The sequence below is a fragment of the Strix uralensis genome, chromosome 4, assembly GCF_047716275.1.
Source record: "Strix uralensis isolate ZFMK-TIS-50842 chromosome 4, bStrUra1, whole genome shotgun sequence".
In the NCBI taxonomy this organism is placed as follows: Eukaryota; Metazoa; Chordata; class Aves; order Strigiformes; family Strigidae; genus Strix; species Strix uralensis.
In genome coordinates this window covers 106,740,305-106,758,578 of record NC_133975.1, presented here as the reverse complement: position 1 = coordinate 106,758,578, position 18,274 = coordinate 106,740,305, and the positions used below count along the sequence as shown (strand labels likewise).

The 18,274-nt window shown below is 43.1% G+C and overlaps 2 protein-coding genes across 4 annotated transcripts in view; one reads left to right on the top strand and one right to left on the bottom strand.

Annotated features, from left to right (window-relative positions):
• Window positions 1–127: 127 nt before the first annotated feature.
• ALDH6A1 (aldehyde dehydrogenase 6 family member A1) lies at window positions 128–12,163 on the top strand. 3 transcript variants are annotated; one of them, XM_074868354.1, is made up of 12 exons: window positions 128–236; window positions 494–559; window positions 3,033–3,107; window positions 4,480–4,641; window positions 5,226–5,304; window positions 5,857–6,159; window positions 6,854–6,975; window positions 7,222–7,411; window positions 8,115–8,296; window positions 9,734–9,913; window positions 10,110–10,208; window positions 10,645–12,163. In XM_074868354.1, the coding sequence occupies exons 1-12, from the start codon at window positions 180–182 to the stop codon at window positions 10,747–10,749; spliced, it is 1,620 nt and encodes a 539-aa protein (XP_074724455.1). In that variant the 5' UTR covers window positions 128–179; the 3' UTR covers window positions 10,750–12,163. The 3 variants fall into 3 exon arrangements, with proteins under 3 accessions (XP_074724455.1, XP_074724456.1, XP_074724457.1); XM_074868355.1 differs by lacking the exons at window positions 128–236; window positions 494–559 and adding an exon at window positions 669–786; XM_074868356.1 differs by lacking the exons at window positions 128–236; window positions 494–559; window positions 3,033–3,107 and adding an exon at window positions 4,115–4,248.
• Window positions 12,164–12,769: 606 nt separating this feature from the next.
• BBOF1 (basal body orientation factor 1) overlaps window positions 12,770–18,274 on the bottom strand; it is a 6,138-nt gene continuing 633 nt past the window's right edge. Inside the window, exons 2-7 of the mRNA XM_074868378.1 lie at window positions 17,298–17,363; window positions 16,230–16,377; window positions 15,051–15,143; window positions 14,669–14,693; window positions 14,124–14,268; window positions 12,770–13,727 (exon numbers count right to left, since the gene is read on the bottom strand). Of these exons, the coding sequence (XP_074724479.1) occupies window positions 13,272–13,727; window positions 14,124–14,268; window positions 14,669–14,693; window positions 15,051–15,143; window positions 16,230–16,377; window positions 17,298–17,363 (933 nt within the window). The 3' untranslated portion in view covers window positions 12,770–13,271. The remainder of the gene's footprint in view (window positions 13,728–14,123; window positions 14,269–14,668; window positions 14,694–15,050; window positions 15,144–16,229; window positions 16,378–17,297; window positions 17,364–18,274) is intronic.

Sequence of the window (18,274 nt, the reverse complement as noted above, 5' to 3'; positions counted from 1 at the left end):
GGGGCGGGGCGGCGGGGGCGGGGCGGCGGCCTGGCTGACGGCGATTGGCTGTGGGCCGCGAGGGCCCCGCCGGCGGGGGGCGCGGAGCGGGAGAGGCCGGTGCGCTGAGGGCCAATGAGCGCGCGGGGGCGGGGCGAGGGGCGCCGTCGGGGGCCGCTCTGTAGCGACCCTTGGCTGGGATGGCGGCGGCGGCGGCGCGCGGCGCCTGGGGCGGGCGGCGGCGCGTGGCGCTGAGGGTGAGGCGGCGGTTCCCGGCCCCGCGGCGGCTCCCGCGGCGGCTCCCGTGGCTCGAGGGGGGCCGCGGCGCGAGCGGCGGAGGGGGGTCGCGGCCCACCTGCCCCGGGGCCCCGAGGGTGGGGCGGTCCCGAGCAGGGAGTAGCCGATGGTGCCGCGGCGGGGGTTGGGCGGGTGCTAGGCGGACCCGCGGGTGGGGACCGGGGACGGTCGGGAGCCCTGAGGAACCGGGCTGGTCTGTGCTTCCCCTCCCGTCCAGCTGCCGTGGAGAGCCGGTGCCCCCTGGATCGCCTCAGCCGCCGCCTCCTTCTCCTCCTCCTCGGTGGTGAGTGCCCGTCCCGCGGAGCGGAGCCGGCGGGCGGGGGAGGCCGCGGGGCCCGGAGGGCGGTGCCGCCGGGGCTGAGGAGAGGCCGCGGGCGGGGGGAGGGCGCGGGAAAGCCCCGGGCGCCGCCGCTGCCCTCCGCAGCCGGCCGAAGACTTTCCTCGGCTCTTCTCCTATGAGGTCGTTGCTGCCAGCTCAGCTCAGCGCCCTTCCCCTCCCCGTGGCTCCGGGTTGGTATTTCTGGAACAAACGTGTGGGACTGCCGGGGTACGGAGGGTCCCCGCGCTCAGTAGGGGGGAAGGAAAAAGAGTTCAATGTCAGATCTGTTTGCCTCCGGAGCTAAGCGGTGCCCGCTTGGGCAGCTCCCTCCGCGGGTCGCGGTGCAGCCGCGCAGGGAACCGCCTCCCATAGCCCCTTGTAGCGAGCTCTGCCTGGCTCAGCAGGTACCCCTGAGCGCGGTATGTTAGTGCAGTTAATCGCGTCCCCGTGTGTTTTCTCCATGTTCCTTAAGTACCACGCATTGTGCTACATATACACCGGCCAATTTTTTTCCCAATTTTTAGATTTCTTTTACCGTGTGTCGTATCTCTTCAATAAGATCAGCAAAAATGAATATATATGACTAATGATAATGTGTGGAAAAAAGACTGTTTCAAGCTGTGTGGACTGGCCTGTATTTATGGCAGAGAGAGGATCTGATTTCCTTTGGGCAGTATCGACCAACTTTAACTGTTGTAGTGCCTTTTTTCTTCTGGTATCCATGGCTGTACACTCTCCAAGTTCTGAACAGCTAAATCATGATTCTCTGAATAGTCTGCTTCACTGGAGTCCTTGTTCCCACAGCATTCTTTACAGGAAAAAAAGGTGATGAGCTTATGGAAAAAGTACAATCAATCTTAGTTCAGCATTTCCTAGCTTGCTTAAAATATTTTTCCTTTGTATGTGCAATTTTCTAGATATCCCTTTTAAGGAATTTGGAAAAAACAAATTCCATTGCACTGAAGTCCACGTGGGTCATAAAGCACGTGTAGGTCCACTGCAGATATGCGGCACTGGGGCTAATGGAGTGACTGATAGCAGTAGGAGTTTGTCCTTCTTTAGACCAGCACTAAAAGACCTTTTCTTACAGTCAGGAGACTTACAGTCAAGGACTCAGATTTCCTGCACTTCCTTCCAGTGTCTAGAGGGGATTGTGTTTTTGTAGGCACAGACTTCTGCCTTTCTTTCCCAAGTGTAATTCCAGCTACATAATCATCAACAACTTCTTATTTTTGATTCACTGCTGGTGTTACCTCCCAAATCACTAGGTCTTGCTTATCCATTAAAAGTCTTACTTTACATTTCTTATCCTAGCTTTCTCATCTTCAGGCTTTCTCAGCTTGTCCCAACTTTCATTGCTGTTTACGTTTTTCACTCTCATCCACTTTTCACTGTCATTACTTGTCCATCCAACGCCATTTATATTCCTGATTCTTCCTCTGAAGAATCGTTACACTTGGATAGCATCTCAGTCCTCATCTCCCTCTCATAATTCCACATCCTAATTTATTCACAGTTTTCTGATATATTTGGGTTTATATCCCAGTTGTGTTGATCTGTCCAATTTCTGTTCTTCACACAGCAGATCCATTTCCCCTTCCTCTTATCTGTTCTCCCCAGCCACTGTTTTGTGGCGTGCTTAACTGGTTCTTGCTTTCTCCTAGTTCTCTCCTTAACTCCCAGTATCAACTCTTAGTCTCTAGTTTCTTAATTTATACAGTCCCAATCTGTTTTCCTTCATGATAAAGTTTTGTTGCCTATCCAGTGCTAGTTACAGCTTCTACCTCTGCTTTTCCTTGTGCCCTACATTTACCTGAACTCCTTATTTCAAACTTTCTTTTTCTCTCCTCTGCACCTGAGTTGGAAAGTTCTGTTTTCTGTGCTGCCTGCCAAGACAGTCAGTGTGAACTCAGCAAATGCAGGTTCCTTGCTCTTAGTTGCAGGACCAAGGGGGGAGTGGGGAAGGTCCAATTTTATGCCTGTAGCTATGAGGTGGAGAGATGACCCTACTTAGTGGCTTGATGGGAAGGAAGCACATAGTACAGTGTGCACTGGGTATGTGGAATTCTCACAAGGTGAATTATTAACTGTTTCTTCTGAACATTTATGGATTGCAATTTTTCAGTTTTCTAACTTAGTAAACACTGAGTGATCAAGTAGATTGAAATAGTTCTGAACATAATCATAGCAATGTATTTTTTCTATAACTGCTTTTAGAAAGAATTTTGGCCATTTTGGTGTAAGAGAGGAGAAAAATGAGACAGAGCATGAAAAATTTCAGCCTGAGCAGTTAGCTGGGTCTTGCTGTAAATACTGGATCTAGGCTCTAGTGGGCAGCATAGCGGTAAATGATGAAGGCTTGCATGTAATAAGGCACACTGGTATTTAGGCACCTTGAGACAAAGATCACTCACTGTCCAGTGTTTGTCCTCCACAGCCAACAACCAAACTCTTCATTGATGGGAAGTTTGTTGAGTCCAAAACCACTGAATGGATTGATATCCACAACCCGGTAAGTGAAATGGTCTCAGCTTATATATTAGCAATCACTGTGCAACAAAGGTCTGTGCCTCTGTTCAAGCATTTGTCAAAAGGGGAAAGTACATAAATTTCTTGAGAAAGGTTTAGACTTGGAGCTTAAGATGAATTTAGCACTGTGTAATTGCTTCTCCATTTCCTTTTTACATGAAATGTCAGTCTTAGGAAAGTGATGACCTCCTTTATCTCCTGTGTAGTAAAACCCTGATCTCTGGAAAGGAAGGTTAAACTCTGCTTGCTCATAGAAAGGCTCTGTGATCAGTATGTCAAATCTCTGAAGGGTTTCTTTCACCCTGTATGTGAAATCAGCTGGGTGTGATTTGATGCCAGCTGAATGTGAAGTCCTGGTAGAGACTGATTTCACTCTCAGACCAAGGTAAAAAATCCTGACAGCTGAAGCTCCTCTCCTTTCAGAGACCTTCTGTCTGTGAGCCACAATATTCACAGTGAATTTAGAGGTTGGATGCTGTTCAGTGCAAAATAATCTTAGATTAGTAGCACTTGTACTTGTCTGAGTCCTCCACCAAAGACAAATGGAAATGAGATTGAACTCAGAATTCTGACACTTCTGACTCCCCTAGAAGGTATTTGGTCAGCAGTTTCTAAAACTCTTCTCTGTAAAGCCCTATTTTGATTTGCTTTGTGGTGTGATCAGAACAGCAAGCCATGTTCACGAAGTTTATTTGATCCGTGTGTGGCAACCAATGTTCTTGTTTAATTTTCTTTCTCTTGTTTTGAGTAGTTTCTCAGTGATGTACCTGATGTTTTTGTCACGTCAAAGCAGACTTAGTATCTAAAAGTGCATTAGAAGAAGGTTAAACTGGCAAAGACAAGCTTTTAAAGTTAAAATACTGTAGAACTAAGGTTTCTTGTAAAAATCTTAGTTTGGCCTAGTGGTCTGGGTAAACTAACATCAGTGTCAATTGCACGGTCATGTACTGCTTTTTCCAAAGGAACTTTGCCTCATTTAATGCACAAGAGGGACAGCAGATGAGACAAGATGGTGCAGAGGGAAAAGACCACAGTCCACAGAAACCTTTGCCTTATACGCTCTAAAGCTTCAAGATAGGCAAGTCACTTCAACTCCAGCTTGGAAATCAGCACCGCATTTGCAGGTTTCTGAGTGCCTAATATAAGCTGCATAGAGTGCAGGTTTTCGGAACTTCCAGTTGTAGCCCAGGCCTTTTGTGTGCACTAAGGAGGGAGATTCTTTTGTGCTCTCCCCTCAGAAGTACAGCTCCTTGTAGAACAAGGATATTAGGTGTGTGGTGTGAAAGGACCATTGAATGGTTGGCAGGGACAGATGGAAAAAGTTGAGTTTTGATGCAGTTTGTTTTTTCCTTCAGGCCACAAATGAAGTCGTTGGCCGTGTACCAAAAGCCACAGCCAGTGAGATGGAGGCAGCTGTGGCTTCTTGCAAAAAGGCTTTTTGGAACTGGTCAGAAACATCTGTTTTGAGTCGCCAGCAAATCTTCCTGCGTTATCAACAACTCATCAAAGACAATCTGGTGAGACACCACGACTGTGTGTGATCGCTGTTGCTGAATGCACTGCAGTTGACTTTAGGAATTAAATTGAGAGACTCCGGGTTTACAGAGTTCTTGATGAGGTGTTGTTTGAGGAGCCAACTGAGACACTGTCATGAAGAGGTGTAGCAAAGCACTCTTCATCAAATGGGGACGGAGAGGCAGTGCTTCTTAGGGAAAATTATTCTGCATTTCTCCTTTACCAAAAGACTACAAGAGGAACTTTCAGCCTTGATGAGAATGTGCCAGTTGCTAAAGACAAGTGGGAGAAGTATGTTACTATGTCTTTGGATTTCCTTGACTGCATTTTCGGTGTGTCTGTGGTGTGACACCTGAAAGGTATAGAGTACAAGCCAACCCATGGTTGTTTTTTCTAAAATGTCACCTGTGTGGCTTACTGGCTTCTTGTCTACAAGGAGCAAATCGGACAGTGTAGGCTTTTCCAGGTTCTGCTCAGTCTGTTCATTGTGATGTTCAACTCTCTGTTAAACTGTCTTTTCCCTGCATCCTATTTCATGGGCAGGCACTTTTCTAATGTTCATAAACTTCGTGTTTTCCATTTTCAGAAAGAAATTTCAAAACTCATCACCTTTGAGCAAGGGAAGACCCTGGCTGATGCTGAGGGAGATGTGTTCCGAGGCCTCCGTAAGCTGCTGGCTCCTCCTGTTAAAAAAGGGGCTTTGAGAACCCATAGGAAGGGAGGAAGTCTCCTGAGCAACTGATTGCTCTGGGAGTCTGTACATGTAGCTCCCTTCATAACCTCCTACTGAAAGAAAAGGGGCAATTGTAACTCTAACCTGAAAAGTTACTTAGAGTTTCCTTAAGTCACTCCCAAGTTGTTAGATCCTTCCTTTTCCTAGGAGTGACTACAAATTGCTGTAAAGGGATAAGAACACTTGTGCTCAGATGTCTAAGGTTGAGTCCCAGGTGGTACAATAATACTATACCTGTGCTGCTTTTACTGTGGCTGTTGTGTCTGTGCTCCTATCACAGTGACATCTAACACTCTCGAGAGAATCCATTCACAATGAGCTCACAGTGCTTGGCAGAGCAAAAGGGTTTTCTGGAGCACAGTGAGTTGTAAGGTGTGGGAAAAGAGGCTGGAAGACAAACTTGGGTCAAGGCAGTGGTGAAAAGGGAGTTCGGGGACTAATTGTTAACAGATCATCCAGTGGCGTATTGCCCTTTCTGCTGCAGAGGTGGTTGAACATGCTTGCAGTGTGACATCCCTCATACTGGGAGAGACCATGCCCTCCATCACTAAAGACATGGACACTTACACCTACCGTCTGCCCCTGGGCGTGTGTGCTGGAATCGCACCGTTTAACTTCCCAGCCATGATTCCTCTTTGGATGTTCCCCATGGCTATGGTTTGTGGAAACACCTTCTTGATGAAACCATCTGAGCGTGTACCAGGAGCACTCATGTTCCTTGCCAAGCTGTTTCAGGATGCTGGTGCCCCCGATGGGACCCTGAATATCATCCATGGACAACATGAAGGTAATAATAGCCCTTCTTGAAGATGGCTGGAGTGTGGAAATGTTGTGGTGTATGTTCAGTGGAGATACTGTTTGGAGAGTCTGATACTGCTGCTGTTAGATAGGTTTGGACAGATACTTCAGCCCTCTTGATGGAGGTGAGGGGAGGTGACTGGGACATCTCTGCCATCTTACACCAGATCTTTCAGGACAAAATTTTGGGGTCTGGGGTCAGAGTTCCCAAGGCATGTAAGTGCCCAAATTCTATTAAGTGACCTAAGCTCCAACTGAAATAAGAAGATAAATCATCTTGGTTTCCCAAGGAAGCCTAAAGAATTAAGTGCCTCACTGAATATACAGTGGATGCCAGTATTCTAGCTCCTAACATGATATTTTTTACAGCACACAAGTAGCTTCAGAACATGAGGATACAAATAGCCAACAGTAACTTGGCTTTGGCATTGCTCAGGCTCCTTGTGAGATGCCCAAAGCTTGAAGAGATAGCAGAGAGCCAAGTGTGAGGACTGGAGCAGGAGCACATGTGCCGAGAAATTAGTGAAGAGATGCCCAGACAGGCAGTGGGGGAACTCGGATGTAGGAAACACAGAGGCAAGAATTTCAATAAGAAGAAAGATACATAGATTTAGCACTGTGGGGATGGGAACAGAGGAAGCGTTTGTGCACCACAGTTATAATGTATTATTTCCTATTTGAAGCTGTGAATTTCATTTGTGACCATCCGGATATCAGAGCAATCAGCTTTGTGGGATCTAATCAGGCTGGCGAGTACATCTATGAGAGAGGATCCCGGAATGGCAAGAGAGTCCAGGCCAACATGGTAATGCCTCTGAATGGAGCACACTTCAGCACATAGACTGCCTCTGTCTCCTGTGAATGTTAGAGACCACGTCGCTCAGCAGCAGAAGCAGACTTTGCTACTGGTAGTTAAGTGATGAGGCTGCCTTTCTTGCCAGCCTGTTGGTAGCAGAGTCGTGGCTAATATATGAAGATACTGCCAGAGAGCTAGAGAAGAAGTGGGCTGGGATGGTTAATAATGGGAGACTGTGTATGTGTTATATTCCAGGGAGCCAAGAACCATGGTGTGGTGATGCCTGATGCCAATAAAGAGAACACCTTGAACCAGCTGGTTGGAGCTGCTTTTGGAGCAGCTGGCCAACGCTGCATGGCCCTGTCTACAGCAATTCTAGTGGGAGAAGCTCAGAAATGGCTGCCAGAGCTTGTGGACAGAGCCAAAAATCTACGTGTAAATGCAGGTACAGACTCTGGTAATTTCTTACAAGGTGCTTCACTTCTGTACAACTGTAGCTTTTTAGGTCAGTGTATCTGCCATGCTACGGCGTGTCCCTTGGAGCTATTGGCACCATAGGTTTGATGTGTAGGGGAAAGAGCTAGCAGATAATCTGCATTGGGAAACACAGCCCTAGACTTGGAGTTAGGAATATGTAGGAAGGCTTGGCAGTATGACTGTGATGCAGAGTTTACAAGATCGGTCTTGTTTTAACTGGAGCTTTGAGGTTATGACCTGTGTTTAACTCAAACCTACCACTTATATAGCAACCTCACTTAGAGATCCTTCCAGTTTGTAGTAAGCTTGTAATAAAAAGGAAAAATGGAAACAAGTACTTTGGAAAAACTAGACTGTTACTAGTTCTAGGAGAATTACTTTTCTTTATGTTCAATAAAGTCCTGCAAAGGGGAAAAGTTTCCTGAGAAGAATCTGTTATTGAATTTTGGCCTCGCAGTGATCTAAAACTATGCTTATGCTTACAATTTCTCTTTTTTCTTGATTATGACAGTTGCAGGCCATGCTCCTGTTCATTAATGTCTCAAATCTTTGTTCTGTGTCTCAGAAACATCAGGATTTTCAGATTTTTCCTGCCAGTGTAGTTATCTCCATGATGCCTGTGAAGAGGAAGCTGTCAGGGTTAAAAACTTGGCATGTCTTCCTCTTCACAGGAGACCAGCCTGGAGCAGATCTAGGGCCTCTAATCAGTCCCCAAGCTAAGGAACGAGTTTGCCATCTGATTGAGAAAGGAGTAAAAGAAGGTGCCAGCCTTCTTCTGGATGGACGTAATATCAAAGTGAAGGGCTATGAAAATGGCAATTTTGTTGGGCCAACGATCCTTGCCAATGTCAAGGTAAGATGACCAAAACCAGTGCTTGATAGTGTATATTGCAGGTCAGCTGAAAAATGGGTTACCCAAATCAGTCAGTAATCAATAATCAGACTTCCCTTCCACAATTCCAATGAAGTGCTCATTGTAATGCTGTTGTGGAGGTAATAAAAGAATTTGCAGTAGCACAACATACTCTGAAGGAGGTTAATGATCTTAACTTTAATGGATTGCAGCCAATTAAAAGAAGATCTGGGCATTTTGTACTGTGTTAAACTAAATGTCCATTGAGCATAGTGTACTGTCTGTAGTAATGGCCAGCAGCAGATGCCTAAGGAAGAGTATGATGAACAGCCAAACCTGCAGTTTTCCTTCCTCCACTATACATTTCTGCAGTTTGCAGTTTAAGGACTTGCAGAAACAAGTATTTGTGGAAATCCTGATGAGAATAATATAGAATAAGGTACAAAATCTCTTTATTGTTGAATATATTCACAACTTTGTTGAGTCGGCCTCTCAATATAACGCATAGTGTGCAACAGATGGACACTATTATGGGGGAGTATTCTTCACCAGGTACACATCCACATGAGTCTTCATACCTAAAGTCATCCTTTTAAGTTCATGCAATTAGCTGGTATGATTTCCTTAATACTTAAGTATTCAGTTCCTTGTGGGCCTTTTGGTGAGTGATTCCATGATGGCAAACCAATCTTGATAATTCTGCTATTATACTTTGTATTGTTAGGATTTTATTGATTTTATGCTATTATATAATTCATGCTTTCCATCTATCTCAGAATTTTGCCTTATTTTCATTAAACATCTTAAAATACTTCCCTGTGATGTCATAAATACTGTTGGATATTCAAAAGTAAAAGTTTCACTGAGATTCTGTGTTTCTTCATTTTCTTATACAGTGGTTAATAATATGGTAAGCCACGTAAAACTTACGACTTGTCAAATGAATGTTTTATAGTTTGCTGTATTTGCTGTTAGTGATTAAAGTACACTCCAACTGGTGTTTTTGTATTTGTCAGACGTTGCTAGTTACCAGACATAAATCCTGGACACTGTGTTGGAAAGGATAGCAGTTTCTAGTCACTTTGTCAATAAGAACTGAAGTAAACTATGCTGAATTAATCCCAGTCTTAATCAGCCTTGGTCAGAGTAGACCTGTAAGTGATGTTAGGCAGGCAGTAAGAGCAGAAAGTGCACTGGAGATGAAAAGTGGCACCCTCTGTAGTGGACTGAATAGATGGCAAGGCATGGGAAATGGTGAGAAGGCAAGGAAGACCGAAGGATGGCCTGTGGCAATGCGGTATGATGGGTGATCCTAGGAATATCCTGAGCATTAGCAGCATGTGTGTTTATTATATCCTATTTACTAGGATATTCTTATTACAGCCGGTTTATTATATCCTATATACAAGCTGCTTTTTCTGCTGTTTGTCCTGGCAGCCAAACATGACTTGCTACAAGGAGGAAATCTTTGGGCCTGTCTTAGTGGTTCTGGAAGCAGACACTTTGGATGATGCCATTGAGATGGTGAACAATAACCCCTATGGAAATGGAACTGCAATCTTCACCACCAATGGAGCCACAGCTCGGAAATATTCTCATTTAGTGGATGTGGGGCAGGTATGTTCAAGCTAGAATTGTTGCTGTTAGTACTCACCAGTTACAGTGGGTAGCCATCCTGCTGTAGTGAGTAATCACTGACTACTCAGCCAACAGTACCCAGTCTCAGATTCAAGGAAACAAAATGCGGTTGTGCTTGGAGAGTGCTCTGCAATCTGCTACTTGTGATTAATATGGCGGCTTTCCTTTGGTTTAGGTGGGTGTCAACGTTCCAATCCCAGTACCTCTACCCATGTTCTCTTTCACTGGCTCTCGTGCTTCTTTCAGAGGGGACACCAATTTCTATGGCAAGCAGGTAACTTACTGATTCAGAGTGCTCTGTTGGGTTGAATCATGATAAGTCACATTATAAATGGCCACGGGGAGATGGTCATCAGACCTCATTAGTAAGGAGACTTTGAGGCTGTCTCAGTCAGGAAACTGAAAACCAACCAGCGATCACAGCCACCATAATGCATGTTACAATAGCCAATTCCTTTTTTTTTTTTTCCCTTAAATATAAAAAGACTTTTTTTAGGAGATTTGAGAATGGAGCAAGAACTAAGTAGCAAGCTTTCTCACAGAACCAGAATCTTTGGGGAACGGGTAAAAGGAACAGGCTGACAGGAATTGTTCCCAGAGGAAAATTCAACCGTCTGTAGATAAAGTAAAAATTGTTTGATACACCACTACTGCAGACCTGAGGAATTTGTAAGGCCAAACATCTGATCTGTGCATCTCCTTTCCTCCAGGGAGTGCAGTTCTACACACAGCTGAAAACTATCATTTCTCAATGGAAAGAGGAAGATGCCACCGTTACCAAGCCTGCTGTGGTTATGCCAACTATGGGAAACTAAATCAGCCTTTGCAGATGCTGTTCCTGGTGCCCTGCTCCTTCTATGCTGCACTTTCCAGCTTTGTCCTGACTATCATCATTTCCTCGGGAATGAATAGAAAGCTCCATTTTTCTCAAGGACCTCTGTTTCTGTGCAGATCAAGCAGGCTCATGTAACGCACAGTCTGAGTTTTCTGTTGCTGTGTTTTTTGGCTAGCTGAACTCAATTTTTTTCCTACAGCCTATATCACAGATGAAACAACCTTACCAAATTGAAAGGGCAAACAGTGAGATTGGTCTTAATTTGTGTTTCTTTCCAGACCCTCTGAACTTGAACATTACTCTGGTCTCCACTTTATCTTTAGCCTTAGTGACTCACTCCTGGCTACATCTTGTAGCAGTTTTCTTTACCTCTTTATCTTACATGTTAAGATTTTGAGTTCACCTTACTCAGAGTACTCATTTTGAGTGGCATAACTGGGACCTTGGATGTCTCATAGAAGTGACTTTACATATAATGAAGACAGCAAGTTTGGGAGTTGAAAATGTGAGTCTTTCATCTGTTGAGCAGCTTCCAAAACATTGGGAAATAACTTTCTACGGATTTTTCAGGAAAGCTTATTTGATTGCTTGTCTGATGAAAGAAATTCATGTATGGTACGATGACCTCCACCGTGCCTCTGACAGCTTGAAAACTGTCCCTGTTGTGCATGTGGCTTGTATTCTCCAGGTTGCCGTCAGTTCCGTTATACCTGAAAGTTGGTTGGTGCCTTTTTACTGTGCTAACAGAACGTGCCTACAGGTCCTGTAATATAATGAAACTGCAGAAGCAGAAACGTAAGCATGTGTATGTATCTTTGCATCGCAGCATCCTGTGGGTCTGGGTGGAAGGGAAAGTAGACAGGTCAGTAGGAAGAAAGAACATGTTTTCTAATCACAGAGCAGCTAGGCCTGTTGTGTTGGTTTCTTTTCCTGACTATAGCTGTATTTCTTGTGTTGCTTGTCTCCTTGTCACATTTGCTCACACACAGTCATCTTCACTAGAGACTGCCGGTCCCGTTACTGGAGAAGGGTAAGATGTGGTATATACATCCTGGTTTTAAGAATCTGTGCATTTGGAGCTGGAGAGCCTGTATTTTTGTTCCTGGAAGATGATGCAGTCATGAGGGATCTTCAGGGAACTCATTTAAGCACCCATGGAAGATAATATTATTCTAATGATTATAACCATTACTTGTTCTAATTAAATAACCTAAATGTGAACACTTTGTATCCTGCCTTCTGGTAAAGACGCCTTGTAACTGACAGTTACGTATTAGTGCAATTGCTGTGCATTCACTAATGTTTTGTTTGTATCTTGGTTTTTTCCTCTGCTATACCCTAGAGGAAAATTCTCACCTTGCAATTTGATTACGAATTAAAATCATGCTAATACATTTCTGCAGAATATGACTGTTCCTTGGTAAGACATTATATAGATGTAATGGTGACTTTATTCCCCTCTTTGCAGAGGCTGGTCTGTGACTCCTGTAACCTGTGCACACATCTTCCTTTTACAATATTTCAAGGACCTCTGTACCAATTTCCTCTTACAGCATTTCAAGGAATGCCTTGTTTCCGTTTCCACATACACCATCTGATCACAGACAGTCTTAAGCTTCATGTAAATGACTCTATTACACATTGAAAATATATCTTCATCAAATTAGAGCAACACCTATATACAGATTTCTAACCACTAGTCAGGTTCCTCTGAGCTCCTGGCTTGGTTAGGAATAAAATCTTTAAGAAGGAGAAAAATAACTGTATTTCAGATGGATTTCAAACATGTAGCCAAAGCAGCAGTGCAGCAGATGGGATTTGGAATTTGCAGCTTTGCTCGCAAGGTAATTTCCAAAATCAAAAGTGCAGAAGACTCAGTAATTGCTGTGGCTCTTGTTCATGCAACGTGTATAGCTGCCTTACTCTGTCGGTGGTGTTCCCATCTGAATTGGCGGAAGCATTACTGCAGAAGATGATGAATCTGATAACCCAGCCCGCTCTCTAATGAATATTAGGTTGGGAGAAACATTCTCTGTGCTGCAAAGGTAAGATGTTCTAGGTAAATCACCATGAAGACATTGGCATTCGTTCACGCACCTGGGAAAGGAATACTAATTAACAGCCTCTAATACTGTCTACAGTCATTCACTTTCAAAACGCTTTCATTTTCTTCCTAATCAGTATTGCTATTCTGATTTTTCTGTTGTCCTATTAAAACCCATTATATCTTTCCTTTAGAAATTTTAAAACACGGCTTCTCCTGTAACAAAAGCAGTCTTTAGAGTCAAGCTTACCTGCCCCCTGAAGAATTGCAGTATCCCTATTCTAGACACTTGTATAATCTTTCATTTGTGTGCAAACATCTTTTCTAAGTATCTGCATTTCCAACAGTATTTTTTTAAACAGATGGTTTTAAATTTTGTACTAGAAATACAAATCTTGTATGTGTCTTTTTTAATGAAATGCCTTTTTAGATCAAGCTGCAGATGTACCTGCCTCATCTCACTGCTTTATGTTGCTTCTGAATGTTTTGATTTTGGGAAACTCTTCCTTCCCTGCACATGCCTCCATCATTTTTCTGTAATACGCAGCTTGGGCCTTTTTCTTACAGTGTTTTCTACTGCGTATGATCTCCTGCTTCACATGTTCCAGAGCATCTAGGAAGAACATTTCCACCTCTGTCCTCTCATTTAAGATATTCCGGGCTAGTTTCTTCACTCGATTCATCTCCTGATCCTTCATTTCTAGTAGTTGTTGCAGTTTCTTGATCTCCATCATGCTTGCCTGGTTTTCTATCACTGCCTGATGCTGTGTTTTCTGAGTCTCTCTCACAGATTCTCTGGGCATGTGACATAAGGCCATCTCCCGCTTTTTCACTTTCCGCTGCAGATCTACAATCTGTGCTTTCTGGCAATTGATCTGTAGCATCTTTTTTTGAATCAAACCCTCGCTGGTTTCCTAAAAGATCAGAAAAAATTATCTGGGCTTTTATTTAATTTGAATCAAACCTGAAGGTTGTTTTTTTCCCCAACACTGACAATGTAGTACACATGCTGGCACCTTCACACCGGAGAGTGAATACTTCTCTGGGATCAGGTTTTTGTTTACAAGAGAAAACTTGGTATGTTAGTATACATTACAGAGACCTATTCTCAATGGGCTAGCATAGGAAACCCTTCCTTCTTTCTCCTCCGTAATTAAGATAGAATGAGAGCTCTTCTTCAGACAACTCTGAATTCAGTAACTGCGGAGGCATCCGACCGGGAAGAGGTTAATCTCAGTAAATTTACATCTGTATATAGATGTACCCCTTCCTGGAGGAGAATGAAACAGAATTAAAACCAGAGCAGAAACCTTCTCCTTTAACAGAAGAGTTTTGTCTTCTTCTAACTTCTGTTTGATTTTCTTCAATCCTATTGTCTCTTTCAGCTGGTAAGCAAATGCACTGCAAAGATGAACATTCTCCTTAAACACTTCTCTCCCAGTGCTGTTCAGCTGCCTGGACAGAGGGAAACAAAATCCAAGACCTTTAATCACAACCTTTCTTGTTTTTTTCATGTTGAAAACAATATTCCAGTGTCCTAATTTCAGAGCTAAAATGTAAAATTCTTACAGGTCTGTAGCAAGTTTCCACAGCTTTGCTTCTAGTCCTACATCTGGACTGGGAGAAAGAAGAAAACAGCAGTCCCATTGTGATAATATTAACTCCAGTTCTCCCCTGGAACCAGCATGAGTCTTACAGTTTAAACGTAAGTGACATTTGAAATATAAAAACAGCCTAGGTCATCACTGATTTTGCTCTTCAAAGCCCATGTAGTAACACGGGCAACTTGTTATTTAGAACACAGTGCTAAAACGGTTTTGTAAAGTAGAAAACAGGAAAAGCAAGTGTTTCTTACAAAACAGCCTCACACTGGGTGGTTTCTGAAAGGGAGAAAAGTGTGTTTAAATTTCGCATGAGACCTGTGGCACTGAAGCTGAAACCTGAAACAGTGTAAATTCTAAAATCACACCCAGTTTTCAGCTCACCCAACTTCTTGCTAGAGAAAGAATGAACCCCCGAGGGCACTGAAGTTCCTCATGGAAGTGGAGAATATGGCCTTTCTGGGATCCTGACATCTCATGTTTTTCCTTGGAAAGCTGCACCTAGCCTCCAACTCATTCATCATACTTGTATTGACATGGGAAATTGTAAAATGCTCAGTAAAGAACTGTGAAAACTATATAAACCAGAGTAGTCAGTGGGAGAAATAATTTTGTTCTAATAAATGTTTCTTTAACTGCCTGTCAGTTTCTTTCCTTTAAGAAACCTCCTCTCCAATCTCACAACCACTTCCTGATGTCTCCTGTTTGAAATCTCCATACTCTTTTTTACTACAATAAAAAGTAAAATTTCTTTAATAATGGCATTTTATTTCAGCCATATAAGTAAAAGTGTAGATGCACTCTTCAAGAAGGAATTTGGTAGTCTTTCCTGGCACTACCCAGAGTCTTCACTAAATTTTTACACAATCTATAAAATTCACTTAACCTTCTGACTTGTACTATTGCTTTGCTTCCCCTTCATAGTTCACCTGTGCCCATATATTCACATCACTGACAGTCATTCACACACGCTGTCACTCTGTTAAATGCTCAGTTTTAGAAATCTGTTTTGTCTATTCATTGTCATCAAGATCATTCAAAGTCCAACACCTTAAGCATTCTTTGAAAAATGCCTGACTTGCATTTAATATCTTAGCTTAAAAACAGCTATATACTAATAATGCAAATGCTGTTGATTAATCATTTGTCTCCATGAAAACATCTGGTGTTGTTTCTAAGCCTCTTCTTGTGGCTGAAAAAAATTCCAGTAGAGCTGAGTCAGCAAGGAACTTGAATTATTTGAAGCACTTTTTTCATGTCAGCTGGATACTTTTTTATCCCAGGATGAAATGTTTTACAGGCAATGCTACTATTTAGTATTTGTATTATAGCTCCAAAGTATCTCTGATTAGGTCATGTGCTGTATAAATGCTTAGCAGAAGACAGTCCCTAGTTTTATAGTCTAAATGGCTTATGTGGTTGAAAGGATGATAAAATACTAGCATCCACATCCTAACTGAGCTGACTTGTGAGAAATCAGTCAGACTGATACTGCTTACAGTCAAGTGCTAGCTCTTCCATACGTATCTTTAAAGTGCATACTGGATGCTCTAGTCCATCCACATATACATTTGTATGATTTCATGTCACTGTAAAAAAACAAAACCAACCCTACAGCACTGGACCATTACAGAAGTGAGTTCTCGCTACAGAACTTGCATTTTATCAATCTAGTGCTTTTCCTCACTCTCTGTAAAGAGAACAATCCTGTAGATCAGCCATGTCTGTTCTCCTCCACTCCCAAACTCTACGCTCCCAGGCAGACAGAAAAGTTGCTTTTTAAATAAATACTGTAAACACATATTTATGACCAACTTACATCTTCCAGCTCTTTTTCAATAGCTGCTTTCTCCCTGTGGAACTCCTTTATTAATTTCAGTTTTAATTGAATTTGCCCAATTTTTCTGACATTTTGCTGAAATTTCTCTTCCAGTTCTTTTATTTTTGGGGCATAATAGTGTGCCTGCAAATCAGAAATTCTCAGTAAGAAGAAAGCAAAATGAGAGAAACCAATCATCAAATACTGTAACATAAAACACAGAGCACACAGAACTGAATGAAATTACACCAAGCCGCAGTGTTTTAAAAAAACACAAGGAATTCATTAGAAGAAATGCTGCCAACTCAGCAGAAGCTACGCTCCAGTGAAATAACAAGTCTAGAAATGAATAGCAAGTTTAAAGCAATGTCTGTAATATCATTGTATTGGGTTTGCATGGCAAGGTTTTGGTAGCAGAGGGTCTACAGGGGTGGCTTCTGTGAGAAGCTGCTGGAAGCTTCCCCCATGTCTGACAGAGCCAATGCCAGCCAGCTCCAAGACAGACCCGTTGCTGGGCAAGGCCGAGCCCATCAGCGATGGTGGTAGCACCTCTGGAATAACGTATTTAAGAAGGGGAAAAACTGCTGTGCAACAAGAGAGGAGTGAGAATATGTGAGAGCAACAACTCTGCAGACACCAAGGTCAGTGCAGATGAGCGCAGTTCTGTGTATCTTATTGAAGTCAGATTAACAAATTATTTTCTCAGTTCACTTTAAGAATTCTTGGTTCAACAGTAATGAATGAAGGAGAACTATAAAAGAATTCATAGTTGTTATTGTTTATCTCAGCAAAAATTAAACATGTTTTTGTTGTGCCTCTGGCCTCAGTTACCCAGCTGGTTCCTAACACTATTTCAGATGCTACTACTCTCTGAAATAATACTACTGAGTCATGGGATAACTCCCACATCACCATTTTTTTTCCAAGTTCTTTCTTCATGCAATATTTTTGCATTGAAACCTGTAACAGTTAACTGTCCTAGCTTGTTCCTCATACTAAAATCAGAACTACTTTTCAGCCTGCTCAGAAGATCCCACTGTTCTGAGGACAAAAAGTTAATTGACCAGCTGCTGCTTCTTTTCTTGTGCTTGCTGTTTCAAATCAATCAGCTCCTGCTTCAGTTTCTTAATCTGTGAAGAGAAATCAAGATACAATAACTGTGAGGGGGAAAAAGAAGTATCTTTGCTGTGTTCTTTTTGAATTTAATTAGAAGACACAGGAGGAAAGGTCCCTCATTGGTAGTGTTCTGGTCAATTAAACCATGGATTTGTGTTAAGCATAGGAAATAACGTAAACTGAAACTATAAAACCCCACATGTATTAGATACAAACAGATCTGTGACTCTGCTGAAGAATTACAACTATGTGGACAGAGTTTTCTTCCTTACTGTTTTGGATAGTGGTGCAGTGTTAGAGAAGCAGTTTAGAAAAGCAGAAATAAAGACAGAGAGAGAAAAGCAGGCACCTGGAAAAAGGTCAGAGTAAGATCTTCTATGCTGGATAGGCTGAAAAATGGTGGGATGCGAGCAAGAAAATTGTTTCCTACCATTTGGTCTCACCAAATGTCCTGGGGATCAGAGCTATTTTCTTATTCAATAAATAGGATGTTAAAATAATTTCATTGCAGTTTCCATTTTCAGTTTCTTTTTCTAACTGAATTAGGGTTTTGCTTGGTGCTTGGATTTAGAACAGTAGGAATAGCACTAAAGTGAAATAATCTGTGATGGAGGAAATGGAAGCTACAGTGTAGGGCTTTTCTTCATTGTGTTCTGAGTAGAGTTTGTCTCTATTTTCTCTAAAATCTTCTCCAGGTAGCTAAAACCAGCGGACTTCCTCTTAGCTTTCTCTTTTTCCCAAGCTGAACGACGGCTTCAGCCTCTCCTTGTACACCCCGCGCCGCAGCCCCCGCCCATTTCGGTGCCCCTCCCCTCCATTCCTCCCGGCGGATTGCTCCGGTCCTTGTACCGAGGGGCAGCAAAACTGGCCGCCCTATTCCTGCCCGCGTGCGGGAGCAGGCCCCGGGCGGGGCGGCGCTGGGGCA